Genomic DNA, 23828 nt, shown 5'->3' with positions numbered 1-23828 from the left:
TGTAGAGATGTAAGTCGCTGAGCTGCGGGATGCGAACGGCGGAAGTGAGCACACAGCGACCGTGCCCTCTGCAGAAGGCCATCTAGTCTGGGATAGTGGGCTAAAAATTGCTGGACAACCAGGTTCAACACGTGAGCCATACAAGGCACGTGTGTGACATTGCCCCGGCGAAGGGCCGCACCCAGGTTTGCAGCATTGTCGCACACGGCCTTCCCTGGTTTCAGGTCCAGTGGAGACAACCATTCATGAAATTGGTTCTCCAGAGCTGACCACAACTCCTCAGCTGTGTGACTCACATTTCCCAGACATTTCAAAGTAAAAACTGCCTGATGACGTTGAGCCCTACTGCCAGCATAGTAAGGAGGTGTGCAGGATCCCTTCTGCGCAGTTAGAAAGCTTGTGGCATGACTAGACAGGCTTTGGGTGCAGGTGGAAGACCGAGAGGAGGTTGAGGAGGCAGAAGCAGTGGAGGAACTTTGACATAAAGAGGATTGATGCACAACTCGTGGGGACGGCAAGACTTGGACAGCAGCCCCTTGTCCTGCTGTCACCATAGTTACCCAGTGCCCAGTCAGCGACATGTAACGCCCCTGTCCATGCCTACTCGTCCAAGTGTCTGTGGTGAAATGCACCCTGTCACACACAGAGTTTCTCAAAGAAGCGGTGATGTTGTGTGTGACATGCTGGTGGAGCGCAGGCACAACTTTCTTTGAGAAGTAGTGCCGACTGGGCATCTGGTACTGGGGCACTGCGACGGACATAAGGTCTCGAAAATCCTCTGTGTCCACCAGGCGGAAAGGCAGCATTTCTGTAGCCAAGAGCTTGCAGATGGTGAAATTCAACCTCTTAGCTTTCTCATGGCTAGGAGGAAATGGTCTTTTACTTGTCCACATCTGAGGGACCGAGGGCTGGCTATTGTGCTTAGACGGGGTTGATAAGGGTGTCCCCGGCAAACTGCCGGTCTGTGAGGAAGATGCAGGCGGACATGTTAGGTTGCCTTGATCCAAAGGTGGTGCTATCGATGTCGGACAGCGCTCAACACCAGCTGGTGTTACCACCTCCAAAGAAAATGATGACCTGACAATCACGCTGGCTGTTGCGGGTAAAGAGGTGGCAGGTCTGCGCCCCAAAACAGGTGTGACTGCTGTCCCCCCAGTCACAGAGGATGAAGAGGCCGCGGATGCACAAGATATGGCAGACGGTGGTTGGCCCGGCCGGCTTGGTTGCATTGTAGCACACTGAGCTTCCCACTGCAACTTATGCTTCATGTCCATGTGCCGGTTCATGCATGAAGTACTCAAACTATGTATTTTTTGGCCTCTACTTAGCTTTTGCTGACAAATGTTACAGATAACACGAGTTGGGTCATCTTTATCGATCTGAAAAAATGCCTAGGCTATGCAAGGCTTAGCACCCATGCGACCTGAAGAGCCACCACGACTTGTGGTGAGAGGCAGAGTTGTGTTTGAGGATGCAGTTGTTGACGTGCATCCAGTACTACGTCTCTGTCCAGGAAGGCGCAACCTGACCTCGTCGTCACTAGCATCTTCCTCCACCTCCTCTGCTGACCTCATCTCTTGGCTGACTGTGGGTTGACAGTAAGTGGGATCTCCAACCTCATCATCATCACCCTGTGCGTTATCACACTCGTCGTCCTCAGAGCTAACCTGTTCCTGCCCTGACAAAAAACTAAAGTTGTCGCTCCAATCAGGTATTTGAGTCTCATCATCGTCTTCCTCATTGTCTCCACCAACAGGAGTTACAGTTTGGGAATGAGGGTCTACATTATGGTCAGAACTTTCTGCGTCTGGTCCTGGATCCGACTCATAAAGATTCTGGGCATCAGTGCAGATCATTTCCTCGTCTGGATTCACAGAAGCGCTGGAGTCGACCTCTGATTCCCAGGCTATAGTATGAGTAAACAGCTCTGCAGACTCAACCATCTGTTCTACCTCATACTCAGACGGGCAGCTGGAGATTTGGGAGCTGTGAGGAAGCAAGTGCGATTGGGGTGACACCTTTGAGGACTGGAGTATTTGTGATGTTGAAGTTGATTTGGAGGAGAGCCCACTTAAAGGAGCACTTGATATCCGTTGAAGCACCTGCTGTTTTTGTGCCTCATCTGGAATTTGTAGCGATTGGCGTGGGCGTAAGAAAGGGATCTTATCACATTGTCCGCTAAAAGAAGTAGACATTTTAGTTTGGCTGGAAGATGGTCTTTCTTCTGCAGATGTTACTGTTGCTTTAACACCTACCCCACTGACACAACCTTTTTTCCCCTTCCCAACACGCCTATTCCCGTTTCCACCAGCAGCAGGCCTTTTTCCACTCATTTTGGTGGTTAACTAATTCACAACTCTGGAGTTGTTTGCACAAAAAAACAATGGATGGGAACCGAGCAGAGCAGAGTGGCCAAACTGTGGTATTAGGCCAAAACTATTGGCTGGGTTAGATGGAGAAAAAAATTATATTCGATTTGCAACCTGATGGAGGTCAGTATAGATGGACTAAGAGAACAAGTCCCACACACAGCTAGAAGCCCAAATATTTTTTCAGAGGTAGATGCAGAAAAAAAATATACTCAGTTTGCAACCTGATGGAGGTCAGTATAGATGGACTAATAGAGAAAGTCCCACACACTGCTAGAAGGCCAAATATTTTTTCAGAGCTAGATGCAGACAAAAAATTATTTAGAATTTGCAACCTGATGGAGGTCAGTATAGGTGGACTAATAGAACAAGTCCCAGACACTGCTAGAAGGCCAGATATTTTTTCAGAGCTAGATGCAGAAAAAAATTATATTCAGTTTGCAACCTGATGGAGGTCAGTATAGATGGACTAATAGAACAAGTCCCACACACAGCTAGAAGCCCAAATATTTTTTCAGAGGTAGATGCAGAAAAAAAATTATATTCAGTTTGCAACCTGATGGAGGTCTGTATAGATGGATTAATAGAACAAGTCCCACACACAGCTAGAAGCCCAATATTTTTTCAGAGGTAGATGCAGAAAAAAAATTATTTTTAATTTGCAACCTGATGGAGGTCAGTATAGATGGACTAATAGAGAAAGTCCCACACACTACTAGAAGGCCAAATATTTTTTCAGAGCTAGATGCAGAAAAAAATTATATTCAGTTTGCAACCTGATGGAGGTCAGTATAGATGGACTAATAGAACAAGTCCCACACACAGCTAGAAGCCCAAATATTTTTTCAGAGGTAGATGCAGATAAAAATTATTTTTAATTTGCAACCTGATGGAGGTCAGTATTGATGGACTAATAGAGAAAGTCCCACACACTGCTAGAAGGCCAAATATTTTTTCAGAGCTAGATGCAGATAAAAATTATTTTTAATTTGCAACCTGATGGAGGTCAGTATAGATGGACTAATAGAGAAAGTCCCACACACTGCTAGAAGGCCAAATATTTTTTCAGAGCTAGATGCAGATAAAAATTATTTTTAATTTGCAACCTGATGGAGGTCAGTATAGATGGACTAATAGAGAAAGTCCCACACACTGCTAGAAGGCCAAATATTTTTTCAGAGCTAGATGCAGAAAAAAATTATATTCAGTTTGCAACCTGATGGAGGTCAGTATAGATGGACTAATAGAACAAGTCCCACACACAGCTAGAAGCCCAAATATTTTTTCAGAGGTAGATGCAGATAAAAATTATTTTTAATTTGCAACCTGATGGAGGTCAGTATAGATGGACTAATAGAGAAAGTCGCACACACTGCTAGAAGGCCAAATATTTTTTCAGAGCTAGATGCAGATAAAAATTATTTTCAATTTGCAACCTGATGGAGGTCAGTATAGATGGACTAATAGAGAAAGTCCCACACACTACAAGAAGGCCAAATATTTTTTCAGAGCTAGATGCAGAAAAAAATTATATTCAGTTTGCAACCTGATGGAGGTCAGTATAGATGGACTAATAGAACAAGTCCCACACACAGCTAGAAGCCCAAATATTTTTTCAGAGGTAGATGCAGATAAAAACAATTTTTAATTTGCAACCTGATGGAGGTCAGTATAGATGGACTAATAGAGAAAGTCCCACACACTGCTAGAAGGCCAAATATTTTTTCAGAGCTAGATGCAGATAAAAATTATTTTTAATTTGCAACCTGATGGAGGTCAGTATAGATGGACTAATAGAGAAAGTCCCACACACTGCTAGAAGGCCAACTATTTTTTCAGAGCTAGATGCAGAAAAAAATTATATTCAGTTTGCAACCTGATGGAGGTCTGTATAGATGGATTAATAGAACAAGTCCCACACACAGCTAGAAGCCCAATATTTTTTCAGAGGTAGATGCAGAAAAAAATATATTCAGTTTGCAACCTGATGGAGGTCTGTATAGATGGATTAATAGAACAAGTCCCACACACAGCTAGAAGCCCAATATTTTTTCAGAGGTAGATGCAGGAAAAAAATATATTCAGTTTGCAACCTGATGGAGGTCAGTATAGATGGACTAATAGAGAAAGTCCCACACACTGCTAGAAGGCCAAATATTTTTTCAGAGCTAGATGCAGAAAAAAATTATATTCAGTTTGCAACCTGATGGAGGTCAGTATAGATGGACTAATAGAACAAGTCCCACACACAGCTAGAAGCCCAAATATTTTTTCAGAGGTAGATGCAGATAAAAATTATTTTTAATTTGCAACCTGATGGAGGTCAGTATAGATGGACTAATAGAGAATGTCCCACACACTGCTAGAAGGCCAAATATTTTTTCAGATCTAGATGCAGATAAAAATTATTTTTAATTTGCAACCTGATGGAGGTCAGTATAGATGGACTAATAGAGAAAGTCCCACACACTGCTAGAAGGCCAACTATTTTTTCAGAGCTAGATGCAGAAAAAAATTATATTCAGTTTGCAACCTGATGGAGGCCTGTATAGATGGATTAATAGAACAAGTCCCACACACAGCTAGAAGCCCAATATTTTTTCAGAGGTAGATGCAGAAAAAAAATATATTCAGTTTGCAACCTGATGGAGGTCTGTATAGATGGATTAATAGAACAAGTCCCACACACAGCTAGAAGCCCAATAATTTTTAAGAGGTAGATGCAGAAAAAAAATATATTCAGTTTGCAACCTGATGGAGGTCAGTATAGATGGACTAATAGAGAAAGTCCCACACACTGCTAGAAGGCCAAATATTTTTTCAGAGCTAGATGCAGAAAAAATTATATTCAGTTTGCAACCTGATGGAGGTCAGTATAGATGGACTAATAGAACAAGTCCCACACACAGCTAGAAGCCCAAATATTTTTTCAGAGGTAGATGCAGATAAAAATTATTTTTAATTTGCAACCTGATGGAGGTCAGTATAGATGGACTAATAGAGAAAGTCCCACACACTGCTAGAAGGCCAAATATTTTTTCAGAGCTAGATGCAGAAAAAAATTATATTCAGTTTGCAACCTGATGGAGGTCAGTATAGATGGACTAATAGAACAAGTCCCACACACTGCTAGAAGCCCAAATATTTTTTCAGAGCTAGATGCAGAAAAAAATTATATTCAATTTGCAACCTGATGGAGGTCAGTATAGATGGACTAATAGAATGATGCTATGCCCAAAAGATTTTACTTCACTAGGTGCAGTAAAAAAATTGGTATTCTATACACAGGTGGTATATCTTGCAACACAGATAGGCTACTCCACTGACTAACACACTCTGCAATAGGCCAAAAAGGATTAGCTTTGCTAGATTCAGCCAAATGCTGTGAAAAAAACTTGCACAGCACTGGCACAGACCTGCCTGGCAAAAACTGATAGGAACTGATGTAACCTAGTCCTGAAAAGGACTGCAATTACAATTAGTCTTTACTCCCACAATCTATCTATTTAAGAGTACAGACCTGCCTGATAAAAGTCGTAGGAAATGCTGTAACCTAGTCCTTAAAAGGACTGCAATCACAACTATTCCCTACTCCCAAGCTATCTGTAGATTTGTGCGAAAATTGGCTTGAAATTAACAAGGTATAGCGCACACAGCAACAGCGGTGCCGTCTAAAACGCAGCTGCAGCAGTGAGAAAATGGTGTCGACGGGGAAAATGGCTTGGTCTTATAGGGCAAGGACATGTGACATACACTGCCAATGACACATGCCCTTGCTTGTGTGAAAAACAGCAGTTCGCTCCGTGTGTGCGCTGCTGATAGGCTGACAGACTGCACCTCCCCACTGCAAATGCGGGAAAGAGAAAAAAAAATGGAGATCTTCATTATTCCTGCAGAGATCCATCCCCTGCCCCTCCCCCCACCCCGCTGTACACTCAAACTGCGTATTAACATTAATTTTCATCATTACTGAGAAAAAATCCAGTTATGATTTTGGTGCACGAACAGTTATCGAACATAACCTCGAACAGCCGAATTTTTCTCAAATCGTTCGTGTTCGCCGAACGGCTCGAACACCGCCCAAAACAGCTCGAATTTGAGATTGGCGAACAGTTCGAGTAGAACAACGCTCATCTCTACTGTTATGTGCATAAAAAGAGAGAAACTCATGGTGTGGTCACAATCCTCCCCTGACCTCAACCCTATTGAGAACCTTTGGAGTATCCTCAAGCAAAAGATCTATGGGGGTGGGAGGCTATTTTGACATCCTGCAAAGAAATTCAAGCAGAAACTTCCAAAAACTCACAAGTTCAACCAGGAAGATTAGAAAAAATAGTATTTGTATAAAAATTTGGATCGCGGCGTAATTCAGCAGTGCATAAATGTTCACAAACATGTGATGCCTCTCGGCCATTCGGTTTAAATATTCCTTTAATTTTCATACTACATACACTTTCAAAATGTTTTCCAAATTTCCATCTGGGGCACTGTTCCCCAAACTTTTATTGCCCCAAACAACTGCATGCAACTTCTCTGCAGACCTATGTGTTTCTATTTTATAGACTACAAATAAATCCTGAGTACATCTTACTCTTCTCCCTTTGCCCTTTAATTTATCCACTGAGAATTCTCAGAAGAAAAAGCAGAAGTTGTTAAGGGGGTTGTCCACTACTTTTATACTATATTAGGATAGGTCATCGATATCAGATCGGTGGGGTGCGACACCTGGCATCCCCAATGATCAGCTGTTCCCGGGGCCGGCCGGATATGATCAGTTGCCGAGCTGCACAGCACAGCTCTGTCAACTGTGCAGTGGTTTGTGGCTGGGAACTTCACATCCCCTCTTATTCGGCAGCCAATTTACAGCTGATGGAACTGTGTTGCTACTCTCCACAGCTAAGCACATCCTATCACCGCCGACATCGTGAACAGCGGATCGGCCGGGGTGCCAGGTGTCGCACCTCCCCCGACCTGATATTGATGACCTTTCCTAAGGATAGGCCATCAATTTAAAAGTACCGAATAAGCCTTGAATAGATCATTGGTCATGCATGCAACCCGTTGCTCCTTTTATGTTTATTGGACTGACAATGGTAGTCGAGTGCTATTCCCAGCTATATCAACCAGTCGTATAGACTTTGAATGGATCAGTGGTCAAGAATGCTTCTTGCCAGTTCATTCTGAGTTGTCTAGAATGTAGAATGAGGAGCTCAGAAACCCTGTTCTAGTAATCATTAGATAATTCTTTGTATATGTTGCAAATTTACATGATGGAAAAGGGTTAGTTTTGTTGTACAATAATTACTCTAATGGCTCTTCAGAAAATATTTAGTAATTGTATGTCTGTGTTAAGTGCTACTCACAAACTTTATAATGGTGGCCCATTCTGCAAGGACTAGAATCACAGTCTGTCCTTGCAGTTGCACAAATATTTTGTAGTGTATAGCGTTATTGGACTGAGGCTCCAAAGTTCCAAAGACCAACCTTCATTCAGAACTATTTATGTCCAGGTTATTTATCAATCATTTCTTATGAAATAGTGATAAGCCTCAAAGTCAATTCCAAATGTTATCAGCCAGAGTGTGTTGAGCTCACTGGAGTATTCGCTGATCTCCGAAGTACTGGAAAAGATAAAATCAAGCAGAGAGACTCATAGGGCAGTAAGTGGCGATTATGTATAGCAAAGGATAGAAGATAGAAACTTTGATTCTTATTCATCTATTTTGGTTGTACAATCACTCCGGGTGCAGCCATCTTTGGTAAATCTAGGTGGTCCTCAATCTTGGAAGATATGTAGAGAAAAATGTTAGACTGTTACTAACTTTTTATTGTAATGATAACAGTTGATGTCATTAAATAATATCAAATGTATTGGTTTCAAATGAAAACGTGTTTTTAGGCATAAAGCACATCTTTTGAGTACAGTTGTCTCGAAGTAGCTGATGAAGAGGTTTTATGTCTCAAAATGCATTGTTTTTTCCAAACAAAAAGATTGATATTGATTAAATACCCTGAACTCCATCTGCTGCCACTATGAGAAAAGGGTAGCAGCATTCCAATATTTCTATCTACATATCAGGTGGGTCAGTCTGGTCCTGATTTTATTTATTTAGATGACCTGTGCTGTTTTGGTTTTTTTTTCTTAATCACTCAAGGATTTAAGGAGTTTCTAGTACTGGACAGCCACAACTTTATCAATTCAAGACCCTAACTAAAAGAAATATTGTGTATGCTCTCCTCCCTCAGTGGTGCCGTTTCAGCGTTGTTTGTTTTCCTAGGAGAATGACATGACTTCTGTTGTGTCATGTCCAAGCTGCATCCAGTGAGCTACCACTCATAAATATTCCATCAATTCTAGCAAAATAGTAAAGGCTTCAACTGACAAGCCGCCCTTTAAAGAAGCACTCCTCCCAAAAAGTTTTTATCCTCTTAATATATTCAGGTCATCATATTTCATAGCACTGTGTGCTTACAATTGCTTATTTTGCCCAGTTAATTCTTCGCTTTTCTCTGCTCTATGTAGAAACAGGAAGTCTCTTTTCCTTGCAAGAATCATTCCCCTGTTCAACACCTTACCCAATTGCTACTCCTCCTCCCCGCCAAGGGCTTTTGCAGTGACTTATGACTCATACAGTGAAATTGTCCTCCTGTTTCTACATAGCGCTTGGAAGGATTCAGCTAGTCGGTTTTTAATCATGTGATTTCATAGAACTAATGGAAAGGAGAAGAATTAAATGGGTAGAAAGGCAAAATGAGCAATTGTAAGTACACAGTGCCATATGAAATGATGACTGCAATATGTTAAGAGGATAAAAATTTTGATGTGAGGAGGAGTGCTTCTTTAATGTACTATATGTGGATATTTTTTCTTGCTCTGATACAATGAGCTTAGTTTATAGGTAGGTGAGTAATAAAGGTGGAAAAGAAAAAAAAAGAAAAGAAAATACAGTCGATATTAAAACTCTGCTAATACACTGTACATATGATTCATGTCGTAAGGACTACTGGGAACATATTTCTGCAAGTCCCTGCTGGTGAATTAGTGAAATATAGCAAAAATCTATTTAGATATATTAAACAGAGAAGATGTTAAAATTAATAATTTGATGAATATGATGCTATATTTTGAGTATCTAATGAGTTCTGAGTCTCAGGAATCGCTTTTCTCTAAATGAATTTCCATATTTTCATTTGTGCCGAATGACTATCTAAAGCACTGGCGGGAATTTAAAAATAATACCCCATAAATTAACAAAATGTTTTAAATTTGCTTACTACATTTGCATGAATAATTTATTGTATTTGCATTCTGTGCATTTATCAGGGAAACATATAACATCCTGTTCCTGCGTTTCCATGATTAGTATTGTGCAAATAATTATATATGAGATGAGAATTGCTTGCTTTGCAGGAACTCGTATAGAAGATTATTTAAGGAAATGTCAGGGAAGGATTATTTATTTCATTTAATTCTCCCCTGACTATGCAACTGGTTATTTGTAAGAGAAGTGAAATAATCTGGAATGTCAGGTTAAGGTGATTATGTCCATTGGAAATAATTAGTAAAGTATTTCCATCGATTCCTAACATTTTTTATCTTTTTTTATTTTGCAGATAGATCGCATAATCTTCTGTGTGTTTTTGGATATTGACTACAAAATATACAAAAGGAAATTGAATGAGTTTTTTCTAAAAGGTACAGTACATGACTATTACTTTCATTTATCAGTACCTGATAATAGCTGGATTCATACCGTAAAATAAATATATGGATCCCATTACTTTGAAATCGAAGACAAGTTTCACATGTCCAATATTTACAGTCCAAGTATAGGCCACAATGTCTGGACCATCAGCAGATCTCCTGACCCAAAATTACCAGCCCTCATTTCTGCCTATGAAACTGTCCAGAGTTGGTCATACTGGCCTTAAAAATGGTTGTCACGAATGCACCAGAATGCAACAGAAAATGTCAACTGGTGGCGACAATGTGATGTTTTGTTGGGAAACCTTGTGAATGTTACTTTGACACATGCCATCTACCTAACAATTTTGCCCCATGTGAAATGTTTCGCAATTTAAAGAAAATTAAATATTACTCCCCCATTTAATCCCCCACTGTTCTGGTGATGGTTTAGCTTCTACAGCTGATCATGTGTCATTTGCCAACATGACCACTGCAGACAATCGCTGACCTCAGCAATGATGCCTTCATCTCCAGCACAAAACACTTGGGCCAGTAATTAGCTGCAGGAGTTGTGTGGGAGATGGTATGAGATTACATACAATTTATTTTTTTTTTTTAAACCAAATCTTGCATATTACGTACTTGCCAGACCTCACTCTTTGCCATCTACCTCTGCTGTCAGGTACTTGGCAATTGGCGCTGATGGAGGACGGGCTGGTACTGACTTTTTGACTGGGCAGTGTGCCTGCCACCCAACTTGTCATTTAATGAAAGTCTCCTCTTCTGCTGCCTCGCACTAATGCTGTCCATCTAAGCTAACTTATAGCCTCGAACTACTGGGCAGCATGATTGTGCCCACTCTATTCTTTTTTAAATTGGATCTTGATGACCAGTCATTGGCCAAGGTCTAGATAGCATACCGATTGCATGGTGAGTTCAGCAGGCAATGAGAGCTCACAGTGCATTGATTCTTGAATCTGACACTGGACCAGGGTCGCCAACTTGACTTTTTATTTTCTCTGGATAGCTTACCAAAAAAAAAATCACGGACAGACAATATTTTTTACGGACACATTAGAAAACCATAATAAATCATTATGATTATAAGTAGTGATGAGCAAGTATGTTCGGATAACCCTTTCGGCGAGTATGCTCGGACAAGTACCGAGTATCTTCAGCGTACTCGGTGATATGTTTGAATCACTCCCGTGTGCATGATTTGCGACTGTTTGACAGCTTTAATACATGTGAGGAATGCGAAAGAGACAAGCATTCCTCACATGTATTAAAGCTTGAAAAAATCCTGAACGCCTTCCATTTTTTTATGGACCGGTAAAAATGTGCCCTATTTTACGGCCTGTCCTGAAATTTATGGACTGTTGGCAAACCCTGCACTGGGCTGCCTTATATAGGTCTACCACTTTAACAAAAGTTGGACCAAAACACTTTAATACATGTAAAATAGCAGAGAAGGTACATGTCCTCCTTGGCTTTAATCGTGGTTCTCCACTGCTTCTCCAGTCTTTGTGTCTTTGCTGTAGTGGTGACATCACAACTAAAGCACACATAACCGCTGCAGCCAATCACTGAGCTCCGTGGTTCTTGCTGTCCACATCTGCAGAGCTTCTACCACTACCCTCAAATGAATCATAATCAGGGTTCGGTGATAGAAGCAGGGTGAGTGACAGCAGTTGGGAAATTCTGTTTTAAACCCACCTCAAATGAAACATCAAAGGAAGTAAATGAAAAAAAAACAGACATAGTGATTAGCTGTATAGAGAGAATTTTAGGGGATTTTAAAATAAAAAAGCAAATTACAAAACTGGTTAGGTGTTAAGGATCATTAGACAGATCTCTGTACTCTGCTTTCATATATTTTTAAACTGTAGATACAGGTAATGGACCACTCCTTTAGCTACTTAGTGACGGAGCCAATTTTAGACTAAATGACCGAACCCCATTTTTCAAAACTGATATTTGTCATTTTGTGTTAATAATATATCCCACTGAGTTATTTTTTTTGCAACACATTGTACTTTGTTAGTGATAAATTTAGGTTGATTGATCGTTTTGTGTTTTCAAATATTTTCCTAAAAAGTTAATGAAGATTTAGAAAAAAGAGCAATTTTTGCTTATTTTCTTAAACCAAAAGTCATATTTTTTGGATTTTGGATTTTTTGTTTTTGATTTAATGCCATTTATCGTGCAGTACAAGTGATAAAAAGTCTTTGTTCTTTGAGTCAGTACGATTAATGTAGATTTATATAGCTTTATTTATGCTTTCCTTCATTTGCACGCTAAAAAAACTATTTTACTATAATGTACCATAATTTGTTTTTGCATCACCAGACTTTGCGAGCTGTAACTTTTATATTTTTCTGCTGTCAGTATGAAGAAAATGCTACATTTTTGGCGAGTTTTTATTTTTTAATGGTGTTTGTCCTTAAGAAATAACTAATGTGCCAGTTTTATAGATCAGGTCTTTCCACATGTGACCATACAATTTTTTTTTTTTTTTTTTACACTTTTACTAATTTTATTGAAAAGTAAATTTTTTCCTTTTTTTTTTTTGGTATACTTAGCTCCACTATGAGACTTCCATGTTCTATTCAAGGGTAGTTTGCTGGTCTCTTTGCAGGTCACCGTGCCCCGGAGCCTATTCTTGGTTTCGGCTTGCCATGGCAACTGTTGGGACCTACGAGATCGCCGTGTGCTGGTGGGGTTAAAGGGGGAGTCCCTTTCCACTGTTAACCCTCTAGATGCCGCTGTCGTGATTGAGAAATGCATCTGAGGGGGTTAAATGGTCACGATCATTGCTAAAACCAATCAATTCAGCAAAGTGTCAGCGGTAATATGCAGCTGACACCTACTGCATTTATGCCTGCTGGAGGACGCTATTAACTTATTCCTCAGCGCTGCCTTTTTAGAGTTTGAGGAATAAGACCCCTTAATGACCGGTATTAGAAAAAAGTATTGTAGGTCATTAAGGGGTTAAATATTCGCTATGAAATAGATGTTTTAATGAAGAAAAACTAATTCAGCATTTTAAATATTGGCAATAATTGTTGTTAACTAGATTCGATAAGTAATAAGTAGTGTTGAGCGAATTTGATCAGCAAATGTTCGAAGGTTTCAAATTTGGCACGAATATGGCACATTCCGGTTCGTGATCGCCCAGTCCAAAAAATATTTTTTCCTGTGGCAAAAGTCATACAGTGCTATAAGCCAGCTACTATGTCAGTGGCGGTCAAAGTCAGCTGGACGCAGAGCTTATGCAGAGTAACCCAAAAATATTTTTTGCTCTGAGTAAAGTGATACAGCTGGCTAGATCTGAGTTTGAAATATTTTGAAACAAATATTGTATGTCATACTGGCCTCATCCACATTCAAAAAAAAATTTCTTCTGTTCCTAAAGTAATACAGCAGGGGGCATCTCAGTTTGAAATTGTTTGGAGAATATCTCGTAGTTTTATCGGCCTCATGCACACTAACAAATATATTTTGTCTGTTAGTAAGGCCATATCTTCCCTTGTCATTCAGTGTCGCTGAAATTCAGGTGTGTGCTGAGCTATTGTACAGGAAAAAAAACGTATTTTTCTTTAGTTAATTGCATGCTCCTACCACTGTATCTGACTAACATGAGTGGGAAAAAGAGAGGGCATGGTGGAAGGGGGAATAGGCTTGGTGTTCAAGGTGTACATGGGGTACATGGTAATGTTAGTGAAAGCACTAGTGAACCAACACAAACAGGTCCTATCCAAAGACAACTGACAACGTATGTTAGTGGACGGCCTACTGCACTCCCTTCCTTTGGCAGCCGCACAGCGATACGCCTTGTTGATAAGGCCCAGAAAGAGCAGGTGCTCCAGTGAATGGCAAGCTCTACTTCCAGTGGCCTTTCCTCTTCTTCCTCCACCTCAACATCACACGCAGTACAATCCACAGAGGTGGCACCCCAATTACCCATTCTTCCCCCCACGTCACAACTGGCCAACTGGCCAACTGACTGTAGCGAACCACAGATGAGCGAGTCTGTAGAACTCTTCACCCATTCTACACCATGGGCATCAGAAGTGTACTCCAAACAGTCACAGAGTCAAGGGGAGGAAAGCATCTGCACCGATGCCCAAAATTTTTTTAGTTTGGATTCGGGGCAGGACGAAGTAGGGTCCGAGCAGGTTTCTGACCCTCGTCACCAGAAGTTAACCACAGGGAAGAGAAGTGATCCCGATGAGACTCAGATACTTGAGGCTCATGCGATCTGTACTGTGCTGTCAGGGCAACAAGAGGAGAGGGGTCACTCTGAGGGCGAGGAATGAGATAACACATTGGATGATGATGAGGTTGAGGGTCTTACTTGGTGTGAACCCAGAGTCATGCAGCCGAGTAGCTCATCTGAAGAGGTGGAGGAGGAAGATGAGGAGGTTACGACGCAGACACGGAGTGATGCAAGCACGAGGAGCACTGCATCCTTAGCCACAACCGTGGCTGTGGCCAGCAGCAGTCACGGGTCTGCAACTCGCAGGGGCAGCAAGGATTGCCTAGCATGGGCCTTTTTTGTCACTGCAAAGGATGAGCCAACTCACGTTATCTGCAAACTTTGCGATAAAAAACTCAGTTGAGGGAAAAACTGCAATAATTTGACTACTACATGCATGAACGTTCACATGCTCAAACAACATTCTTTACGCTGGGAGTCTTACCGCGCTGAAATGAGGACCAGCACACCTCAACAACCATCAGCTACCCCATCAAACGCAACCGCTGCTTCTTCCTCCTCCTCTGTTACCGTGCCAAGTATCTCTCATCGCAGAAACTCTGGTTCTTTACCCGCTCCAGTCAGGCTGAGTGACAGCCCATCAGCTATAATGGAAGCAGACACGCCTGCTGTGTTTTTTTTCACTGAGCACACTGTAACATCTGCACCTCACTCACGCTCCACCAGTTTTTCCGTTTCACCATACTCCACCCTCTCTCAGCACCTTAGCCAGCCCTCGGTCACACAGTTGTGGTCACATAAAAGATTGTTTCATCCTACGCATGACAAAGCTAAGAATTTGAACTCCACCATCTCCAATCTGTTGGCCATGGAAATGCTGCCTTTCCGCCTGGTAGATAAAGATGGTTTCTGAAAACTGATGGCCGTCGCAGTACCCCAGTCGCCATTACTTCTTTAAGAAAGCTGTGCCTGCGCTACACCAGAATGTTGCAGATAACATCAACAGTTCCTTGTCTAAATCTACTTGTGCCAGGGTGCATTTCACCACAGACACCTGGACGAGTAAGCATGGCCAAGGGTATTACATCTCGCTGACTAGGAACTGGGTGACTCTGGTGGCTGTGGGGACAGGCGGGGAAGGGGCTGCTCCACAAATCTAGGAATCCCCAAGGCTTTCAGAAGAAACATCTGTATCTCCCACTTCCTCCACTGCTTCTGCATCCTCCACCTCTTCTAGGGCCTCCACCTGCACATTCAACCTCTGCCTTAATGAGACACGCGTTCCAAGGGTGCAGAGCGAATACACATCACCTCCGTACTGCGCAGTCAGGGCTCACCATAATCAGGCAGTCTTCAAATTAATATGCCTTGGAGATAGCAGTGATACATGTGAAGAGTTGTGGGCAGCTCTCCAGGCTCAGTTTGAGCAATGGCTGTCTCTGCTGAACCTAGAGCCAGGCAGCGGCCCTAGGCTGAGGCAAGCTCACACACGTGCCTTGCATGGCTCACGTCCTCAACCTGGTGGTACAGCGATTTCTCCTCCACTATCCTGGCCTGGATCAGCTGCTTCACAAAGTACGTAAGCTGTGTGCTCACCTCCGCCGTTCGCACCACTCATGTCATTGACTTGCATCGATACAAAGGTCTTTGTCCGAGCCAGTTAACAGGTTGATCTGCGATGTGTCGACGCGGTGGAATTCCACTCTACACAAGTTGCAGCGACTGTGCCAGCAGCAACGAGTTCTGACGCAATATGTCATGATGTATAGCTTCGGGCAACACAGTACGGACTTGAGGCATATTACGTTTGCGGAGTGGGAACAGATTGCACCCTTCTGCACGCTTTTGAAATGGCTACTAAACTGGTTAGCGCTGACGATGCCGTCATCAGAATCACTATTCCTGTCATATACATGCTGGAGCAAACTTTGAATAATCTGCGGCAGGAGGTGGTGGCCCCAGAAGAAGAGGAGGATGCGGAAGGGATACCAATGTCTCAAATTTCCAGACTGTCGTCACACAGACGGATGCCAAGTGACGGTGGATTACAGCGATCGAGGGGGTTTGGTGATGCCAGGCAAACTGTTAGTGAAGGTGCAAGAGCCAAGGAACTAACGGAGGAGGAAGAGGTGATGGGCGAGCAGCTGTCAGAGGATGAAGAGGATAATCATCCCCTCTCGTTTGAACGTGGTTGGCAGGAGGGGATGGAGGAAACAATCATCAGTGTTAAGCAACCCACAATACAGTCTGGCTTTGGACCTCCTGAAAGAGCCCGACATATGAGTGCCTTGATGCACTATCTGCAACATGATCCCCGTATAGTTAGGATTCGAAATAATGCTGACTTCTGGGTTGCCACTCTGTTAGATCCACATTATAAGAGTCAATTTTGCCAGATGCTTCCTGCCCTGGAAAGGGACCTGCTTATGTTGGAGTATCGAAACAAGCTTTTAAGCAACCTTAATAGAGGTTTTTCCCAAGATAACAGTGAGGCACACAGTGTGCATCGCAGCTGTAGTCTTTCAACCTCCAGCACGTCAGTTCGTCAACGCAAAAACATTAGCAGCTGCAACAGAGTAAGTGGCAGAAGCAATTTCTGGGAGTCCTTTCACACATTTTTTGCACCAGCTCATGCACCAGCACAACAGAGTACAAGTCTGACACGTGGTGAACGACTGGAGGGGATGGTGGAGTAGTATCTAGAGCTTAATATGAATACCATCAGGGAGGATTTTGACCCTTTTACATTTTGGTCGTCAAAAATGGATGAATGGCCTGTGCTCGCCTCTCACGCCTTGGAGAATTTATCATGCCCGGCAGCCAGTGTTCTCTCTGAATGTGTCTTCAGCGCTGCTGGTAGTGTCTTGATGGATAAGCGCCCCCGGCTGTCCCCTGAAAGTGTAGACCACCTAACTATTATTAAGATGAACAAGTCATGGATCTCCAAGGACTTTTGCAACCCAATTGCAGACTGTACAGAGTAGGCGATGTTGTAGTTTTGAGTGTGCTGCATTGATCTCTTGAAATTGCAGTCTGTGATATGGCTTCTGTGCCTCCTCTTGCTGCTGCTGCAGGTTTTAGGCCCTCATTTTGGGAAATGTGGAGAATTCTGATTGTGTCTCCATCCATTGGGTTGGCTGTAGTGGGACAGGTTTGGGTCTGCATTAAACTACTTTGTAGTCTGATGACATTGATGCCACTTCGGTGGTGTTAGGCCCTCATTTAGGGCAATGTGAACACTCCTGGTTACGTCTCCATCTCCTGGGTTGGCTGTACTGGAAGAGGTGTGGGTCTTATTTACACTATTTTTACTGTAGTGAAATTGATTAGACATTGCTAGTGTCTGCCACTAATTTTTTGAAATGTGGAGAATCATGATTGGGTCTCCATCTATTGGGTTGGCTGTAGAGGAACTGGTTTTGGCCTCCTTTGCAATACTTATACTCTAGTGAAATTGATGCCACTTCGGTGGTGTTAGCCCTAATTTAGGGCAATGTGAACACTCCTGGTTAGGTCTCCATCTTCGGGATTGGCTGTACTGGAACAGGTGTGGGTCTTATTTACACTATTTCTACTGTAGTGAAATTGATTAGACATTGCTAGTGTCTGCCAGTAATTTTTTGAAATGTGGGGAATCCTGATTGGGTCTCTATTAGTGATGAGCGAGCATGCTCGTCACTGCTCGGTACTCGCCCGAGCATCTCAGTACACTTTCTAGATGCTCGGGCGGGAGCTCGGGTCCCCGTCCTGCATGTTTGGCGCTATTTAGAGCACCAATCATGCAGGGATTGTCTGCCACTCACTGTAATGTCACAGCCATGGTGGTTGTGGTATTACAGTGATTGCCCAAATCGATGGGAACAGTGCTCACAGTGAACCATGAAAAGCCGGCAATTCATCAGCGGCATACACCGGTACCCGACAATTTAGAACAGAAAGAATAGAGCATCACACATAGATTAGATAGATAGAAACATGTCAGTCACATATATAAGAAGTACAGTGACAGTGTTGGTTACTGTACTTGTTATTTAGTGTTAAAATTATTTATTAAAAAAAAATAATAGTGTTTTCATGCACCTGTCTCTTTATAAAAGCCGGCCGGCAATTCATCAGAGGCATACATCGGTACCCGACAATTTAGAACAGAAAGAATAGAGCATTACACATAGATTAGATAGATAGAAACATGTCAGTCACATATATAATAAGTACAGTGACAGTGTTGGTTACTGTACTTGTCATTTAGTGTTAAAATAGAGGATTTATTAAAAAAAAAAAATTGGCGTGGGGTTCCCCGTAATTTTAGTCTCTAGCGGAGGTTAAGCAGACGGCTGTGGCAGATGTTTGAAGCCTGGGAAGGGGGTAATACCCACTGAGCTTCCCAGGCTACTAATATCCGCCCCAGCTGAATACCTAGCATTTACTAGCTATTAAAATGGGGGACCCAAAAAAAAATTACGTGGGGTCCCCCCTATTTTAATAGCTAGCAAAGGCTAGGCAGACAGCTGGGGGCTGATATTAATAGCCCAGGAAGGGTGCCATGAATATTGGCCCCCTGCCAGGTTAGAAACACCAGCCGTCAGCCGCCCCAGAAATGGCACATCCATAGGATGCGCCAATTCTGGCACTTAGCCTCGCTCTTCCCACTGCCCTGTAGTGGTGGCAGTGGGGTAATAGGGCTGGGGTTGATGTCAGCTTATAATGCCAGCTGACATCAAGCCCAGATTAGTAATGGAGAGGCGTCTATAAGACACCCCCATTACTAACCCCATAGTAAAAGTAAAAAAAACACAAACACCAAGAATAAAGTCCTTTAATTTAAATAAAGACACAATTCTTTAATGTTCTAAATTAAACCGTACTTACCATCACGCCCATTCCAGCTGAAGCCAACGATCTCCTGCAATAAAAGTAAAATAATAAACCAACCTCATTCTTACCTTTCCATGATTCCCAGGACGGCTTCAGCTCTGCTACATTGACATGACAGGCTGGATCGCAGCAGAACGCTGCCATCCAGCTTGCCATGCCGCAGACACTGAGAAGCTCCTCAGTGAAGCTCCTCAGTGTAGCTCCTCAGTGTCTGGCTGTGACGGCATCCAGATGAGCCAAGTTCATGTCCAATGAACTCAGCTCACCTCATGCACGTTACTGACAGCGTGGGAGAATTATTCTGCGCATGCGGTGCCGGCAAATGACGTCACGGCTTGGAGAATTCTCCCACGCTGGGACGGCATTGAGATGGCAGGCTGGATGGTAGCAGCACGCTGCCATCCAGCATGCCACCCTTCAGAGACTCTGCGGAGTGCAGGCAATGTCTCTGAAGGATGACAAGCTGGATGGCAGCGTTCTGCTACCATCCAGCCTGCCATCTCAATGCCATCCCAGCGTGGGAGAATTCTCCTGCTCAAGCTGTGACGTCATTTGCCGGCACCGCATGCGCAGAAGAATTCTCCCACGCTGTCAGTAACGTGCATGAGGTGAGCTGAGTTCATTGGACATGAACTCTGCTCATCTGGATGCCGTCACAGCCAGACACTGAGGAGCTTCACTGAGGAGCTTCCCAGTGTCTGCGGCATGGCATGGGCGATACGGTAAGTAGAGTTTAATTTAGAACATTAAAGAATTGTGTCTTTATTTCAATTAAAGTACTTTATTCTGGGTGTTTGTGTTTTTTTTAACTTTCACTATGGGGTTAGTAATGGGGGTGTCTTATAGACGCCTCTCCATTACTAACCTGGTCTTGATGTCAGCTGGCATTATAAGTTAACATCAATCCCAGCCCTATTACCCCACTGCCACCGCTACAGGGCAGTGGGAAGAGCGAGGCAAAGTGCCAGAATTGGCGCATCCACCGGGGGGGACCGCCAGAAATATGCTCGAGTTTCCCATAGACTTACATTGGGCTCGTTGCTCGGGTCGACCACCTGAGTATTCCAATGTGCTCGACCCGAGCATTTTAGTGCTCGCTCATCACTAGTCTCTATCTATTGGGTTGGCGGTAGTGGAACCTTCCTTGTTCTGCAGTCTAAGTTGTGTAAGGTTGCTGCTCTCCTGATACTGACTCTGCCTGCTGCACTCCTGATACTGACTCTGCCCGCTGCACTCCTGATACAGACTCTGCCCGCTGCACCATCTAGTCTATCCTACTGAGTCCAGCTGCTGCTCTTCCGTTGGTCTGTCCTGGAGTGGCACCTGGAGTTCATCGGGAGCCAAGTATAACCTCACCATCAGAGGCTCTAGTGAACAGTCCGCTGCTCGCTTAGTCACGCCCCTCCAGGCTCTCCGGGGTCCGTGGCACAGTGATTTCACAAACCAAGTCCGTGACAGTGCGCCCGCGCAGGCAGGGTCCTCTCTCCTGTTGTATCAGTCGGTGACCCCTTTTGACATGTAAAGCGCAACTGAATAAATGTCGCTGTCACAGTAATAATAATTATAGTACTTGTACTCTGGGTCAATTGATGGCACTTCCCTGGTGTCTACACCTAATTTGATGTGTTTTGGCAGCTTTTGGTCCTGTTTCTAGGTGTTTTCTATGCATTTTTTTGGTCCCCCTGTGAAGCCCAGCTGTGCTTGGTATCACAGATCCTAGAAGGGTGTATTGAAGGATTCCTCCACAAGAGGCCCCCATAACCATTCACACATCTCCACCTACCACCTCAGACCACCAGAGGGAGCCCGTTAGGGATATAAAAGGGAAGGTGGAGCCAGGCAGCAGGGAGTTGGAGTCTGTCTAGACTGGAGTCTAAGTGAGAGTCTGGTTTAACAGTGAGTCCAGTACAGCCTGAGAGGAGTTACCTCAGAGGACAAAAGCCTATTCCAGCTCCTGCAATTGCTATCCTGCAGTGGAGCATATCCAGATCAAGACTCGGTGTAGCTCAGTGAGGTGAGCTTTAGGTGTGCCGGCGCCATAAGATCGGTGAAGTGCGGCAAGCTGCCGTTAGTGTGAGTAGCCTATTGAGGGTCCGAGTAGGCCGAAGGCGAGTAGAGAGAGTTAGTTCATAGGGGGCAGAGGAGCTTAACTAGCTCACCCCGAAGAAGCAGTTACCGGACACCGGTTCCGAAGCTTACCGGGATCTCCATGACCCAGTAGGATAAACCGGAATCCCTGGAGAACTACAAGTCCCAGGATCGCTAAAGTGCTGATACGTAACCGAGCCAGGAGACACATAGGCCCCGTAAGTCGGGAGCGTGTAATCCAACAGAAGGCCCTACCACAAGGTCAGCCAGCGCAGGACAGAGACAAAGTTAGGCCTAGCTCCAGGCAGGTCAGAAACTTACTACGCAGAATCAAGAAACAGGAGGCCCAAAACCCGCTCATTGGGGAGGATCCGGACATATACCCTTCACCCTACAGTGCTCTGGGGAGTGCCTGAATTTCCATCAGTAAAAGGTACTGAAGTGACTATTGTGTCCGTCCCTGTTCTTGCTCTGACCCGGCTGAGTCTCTCCGTCCTGCATACCCTGTCCGTACCCTGCCCTGAGGCCTAGCTCCACCTGTGGGGAGCCATACCATCTAGCTGCCTTATCACCGGCCTCAGTGGACTGCGCAGCGCTGGTGAATATCATCAGAAACCATAGGTGGGGTCACAAACTTTTATAAACTTGACATCTATCAACGCCTTTTTAAAGAGAGACCCCAGAGTACGGGCCCAGGAGCCGACCACCGCGACCTCCTTAAGGCTAAAGGCCCGGGTAACCGAGTCATCCCCCATCCCCTGGGCTAGTCACCCCCCATACCCCATTGACTCCTATGGGATTCAGAAATGTTCGACAAACATTCGGCAAATAAATTCGGCGAATATCAATTTGTTTGGCTAACTTTTCCGAACCGAATATTGAAATGTTCGCTCATGCCTACTAATAAACAGAGTTTGCACATAAGTGTATTATCCACATCTCTGATGAACTTCTGTATTCTATACTGTTACTATTATTATTTTTTATTTGTTTCAAGCAGCTGCAGTACATTAACCAAATTATAACACCTTCCATCACATTACAGTCATTTTCATTCAATTGGGATTCTTTATAGTCAAGAGAGCATCATTAAAGTATATCCATTTATAGGCAGTGAATGTCACGAGGCTACGGTACAAGGATAAGCTTCAGGGCACATGGATTGCATTTTTCTCACTATATAGGAGTAGTAAACGTCTAACTGACAAAATGGGATATTAAAGGGGTTGTCCACTACTTATATATCGATGACCTATCCTCAGGATAGGTAATAAATATAAGATCGGTGGTTTGTCTGAATCCTGGCATCCCCCCACACATCAGCTGTCATCAGGTCAAACATCAGCCATATGTAACTCTATGGATCTGCACAACACTGCTCCGTACACTGCTAGTGGCTGTTGACAGGTATTGCGGATCAGCTACTATTGAAAAGAATAAAGAATAGGAGCTGAGCTTCAGCTCTAAATAGCAGCCACTAAACGATGTACATAGCCAATGTGTTCTACTCTGTTCACTGTTTATAGTTTCCAGGTTGAAAGAAGACATAAATCTACCTAGTTCAACCTACACCCCAACATGTTGATCCAAAAGAAGGCAAAAACCCTGTGAGGCAGATGCTACTTGCCTCCATAATAAGGTAAAAATTATTTCCCGACTCCACATACGGTAATCTGACTAGTTCCCTGAATCAACGTCCTATCACAGAATCTAGTACCCATAGCGTGTAATATTATATTTTGCTCAAGAAAGGTATCCAGGCCCTCTTTGTACTTTTGTAGTGAATAAACCATTACAACAACATATGGCAGAGAATTCCATAGTCTCACTGCTCTTACAGCAAGGAATCCATAATCTCACTGCTCTTACAGTAAAGAATCCATAGTCTCACTGCTGTTACAGTAAGTAATCCATAATCTCAATGCTCTTACAGTAAAGAATCCATAATCTCAAGGCTCTTACAGTAAAGAATTGCTGTCTTTAATGATTAAATCTTCTTTCCTCTAGACAGAGAGGATGCCCCTTGTCATCATTGTCGGGCTAGATGTAAAAAGATCATTACTAATATCTTTGTACTGTGCCTTTATATGTTTTTACCCTGTAATATCACCAAACTGAATAACCCCAAGTTTTATAAGGTGTCTTGGTATTGCAGTGCACTCATTCCCTTAATAACCTTAGTTGCTCTAATTTGAACCCGCTCTAGTTCTGTTATGTCCTCCTTGTACACTGGAGCCCAAAATCACACAGTATTCTAAGTGTGGTCACATCTTTTAATGTATCCTAATATTTTTTTGCCTTGGCAGCAGCTGCTTGACACTGATCACTACAGTGGAGTTTACTGTCCACCCATGCCTTACCTGCCAGAGATGATAACATCCGATTGATGGGTGTGTTGGGTGTAAGTTCTGCTCCGATCTTATATATATATGACCTGTCCAAGGGAAAAGTCATCATTATTCAGTATATGTTGTGGATAACCCCTTTAAAATGCCGAGGTCAGAACTCCAATAAAAACAGAAAAAAGAGGGCCCCTGTGCACGAACAATAAATTAACCCTTTTCTGTCCAATAGTTCAACATAATGCACA

At 43.3% G+C, this 23828-nt stretch overlaps 1 protein-coding gene across 3 annotated transcripts in view; it reads left to right on the top strand.

Annotated features, from left to right (window-relative positions):
• MACROD2 (mono-ADP ribosylhydrolase 2) overlaps positions 1-23828 on the top strand; it is a 2798553-nt gene that overhangs the window by 2473073 nt on the left and 301652 nt on the right. For all 3 annotated transcript variants that reach the window (XM_073672205.1, XM_073672203.1, XM_073672204.1), the window contains exon 9: positions 9984-10065. In XM_073672205.1, the coding sequence (XP_073528306.1) occupies positions 9984-10065 (82 nt within the window). The remainder of the gene's footprint in view (positions 1-9983; positions 10066-23828) is intronic.

The sequence above is a fragment of the Phyllobates terribilis genome, unplaced genomic scaffold (genome assembly GCF_046119375.1).
Source record: "Phyllobates terribilis strain yellow unplaced genomic scaffold, ASM4611937v1 Scaffold_3__8_contigs__length_932513732, whole genome shotgun sequence".
NCBI classification, from domain to species: domain Eukaryota; kingdom Metazoa; phylum Chordata; class Amphibia; order Anura; family Dendrobatidae; genus Phyllobates; species Phyllobates terribilis.
This window is presented reverse-complemented; position numbering and strand designations above follow the sequence as displayed.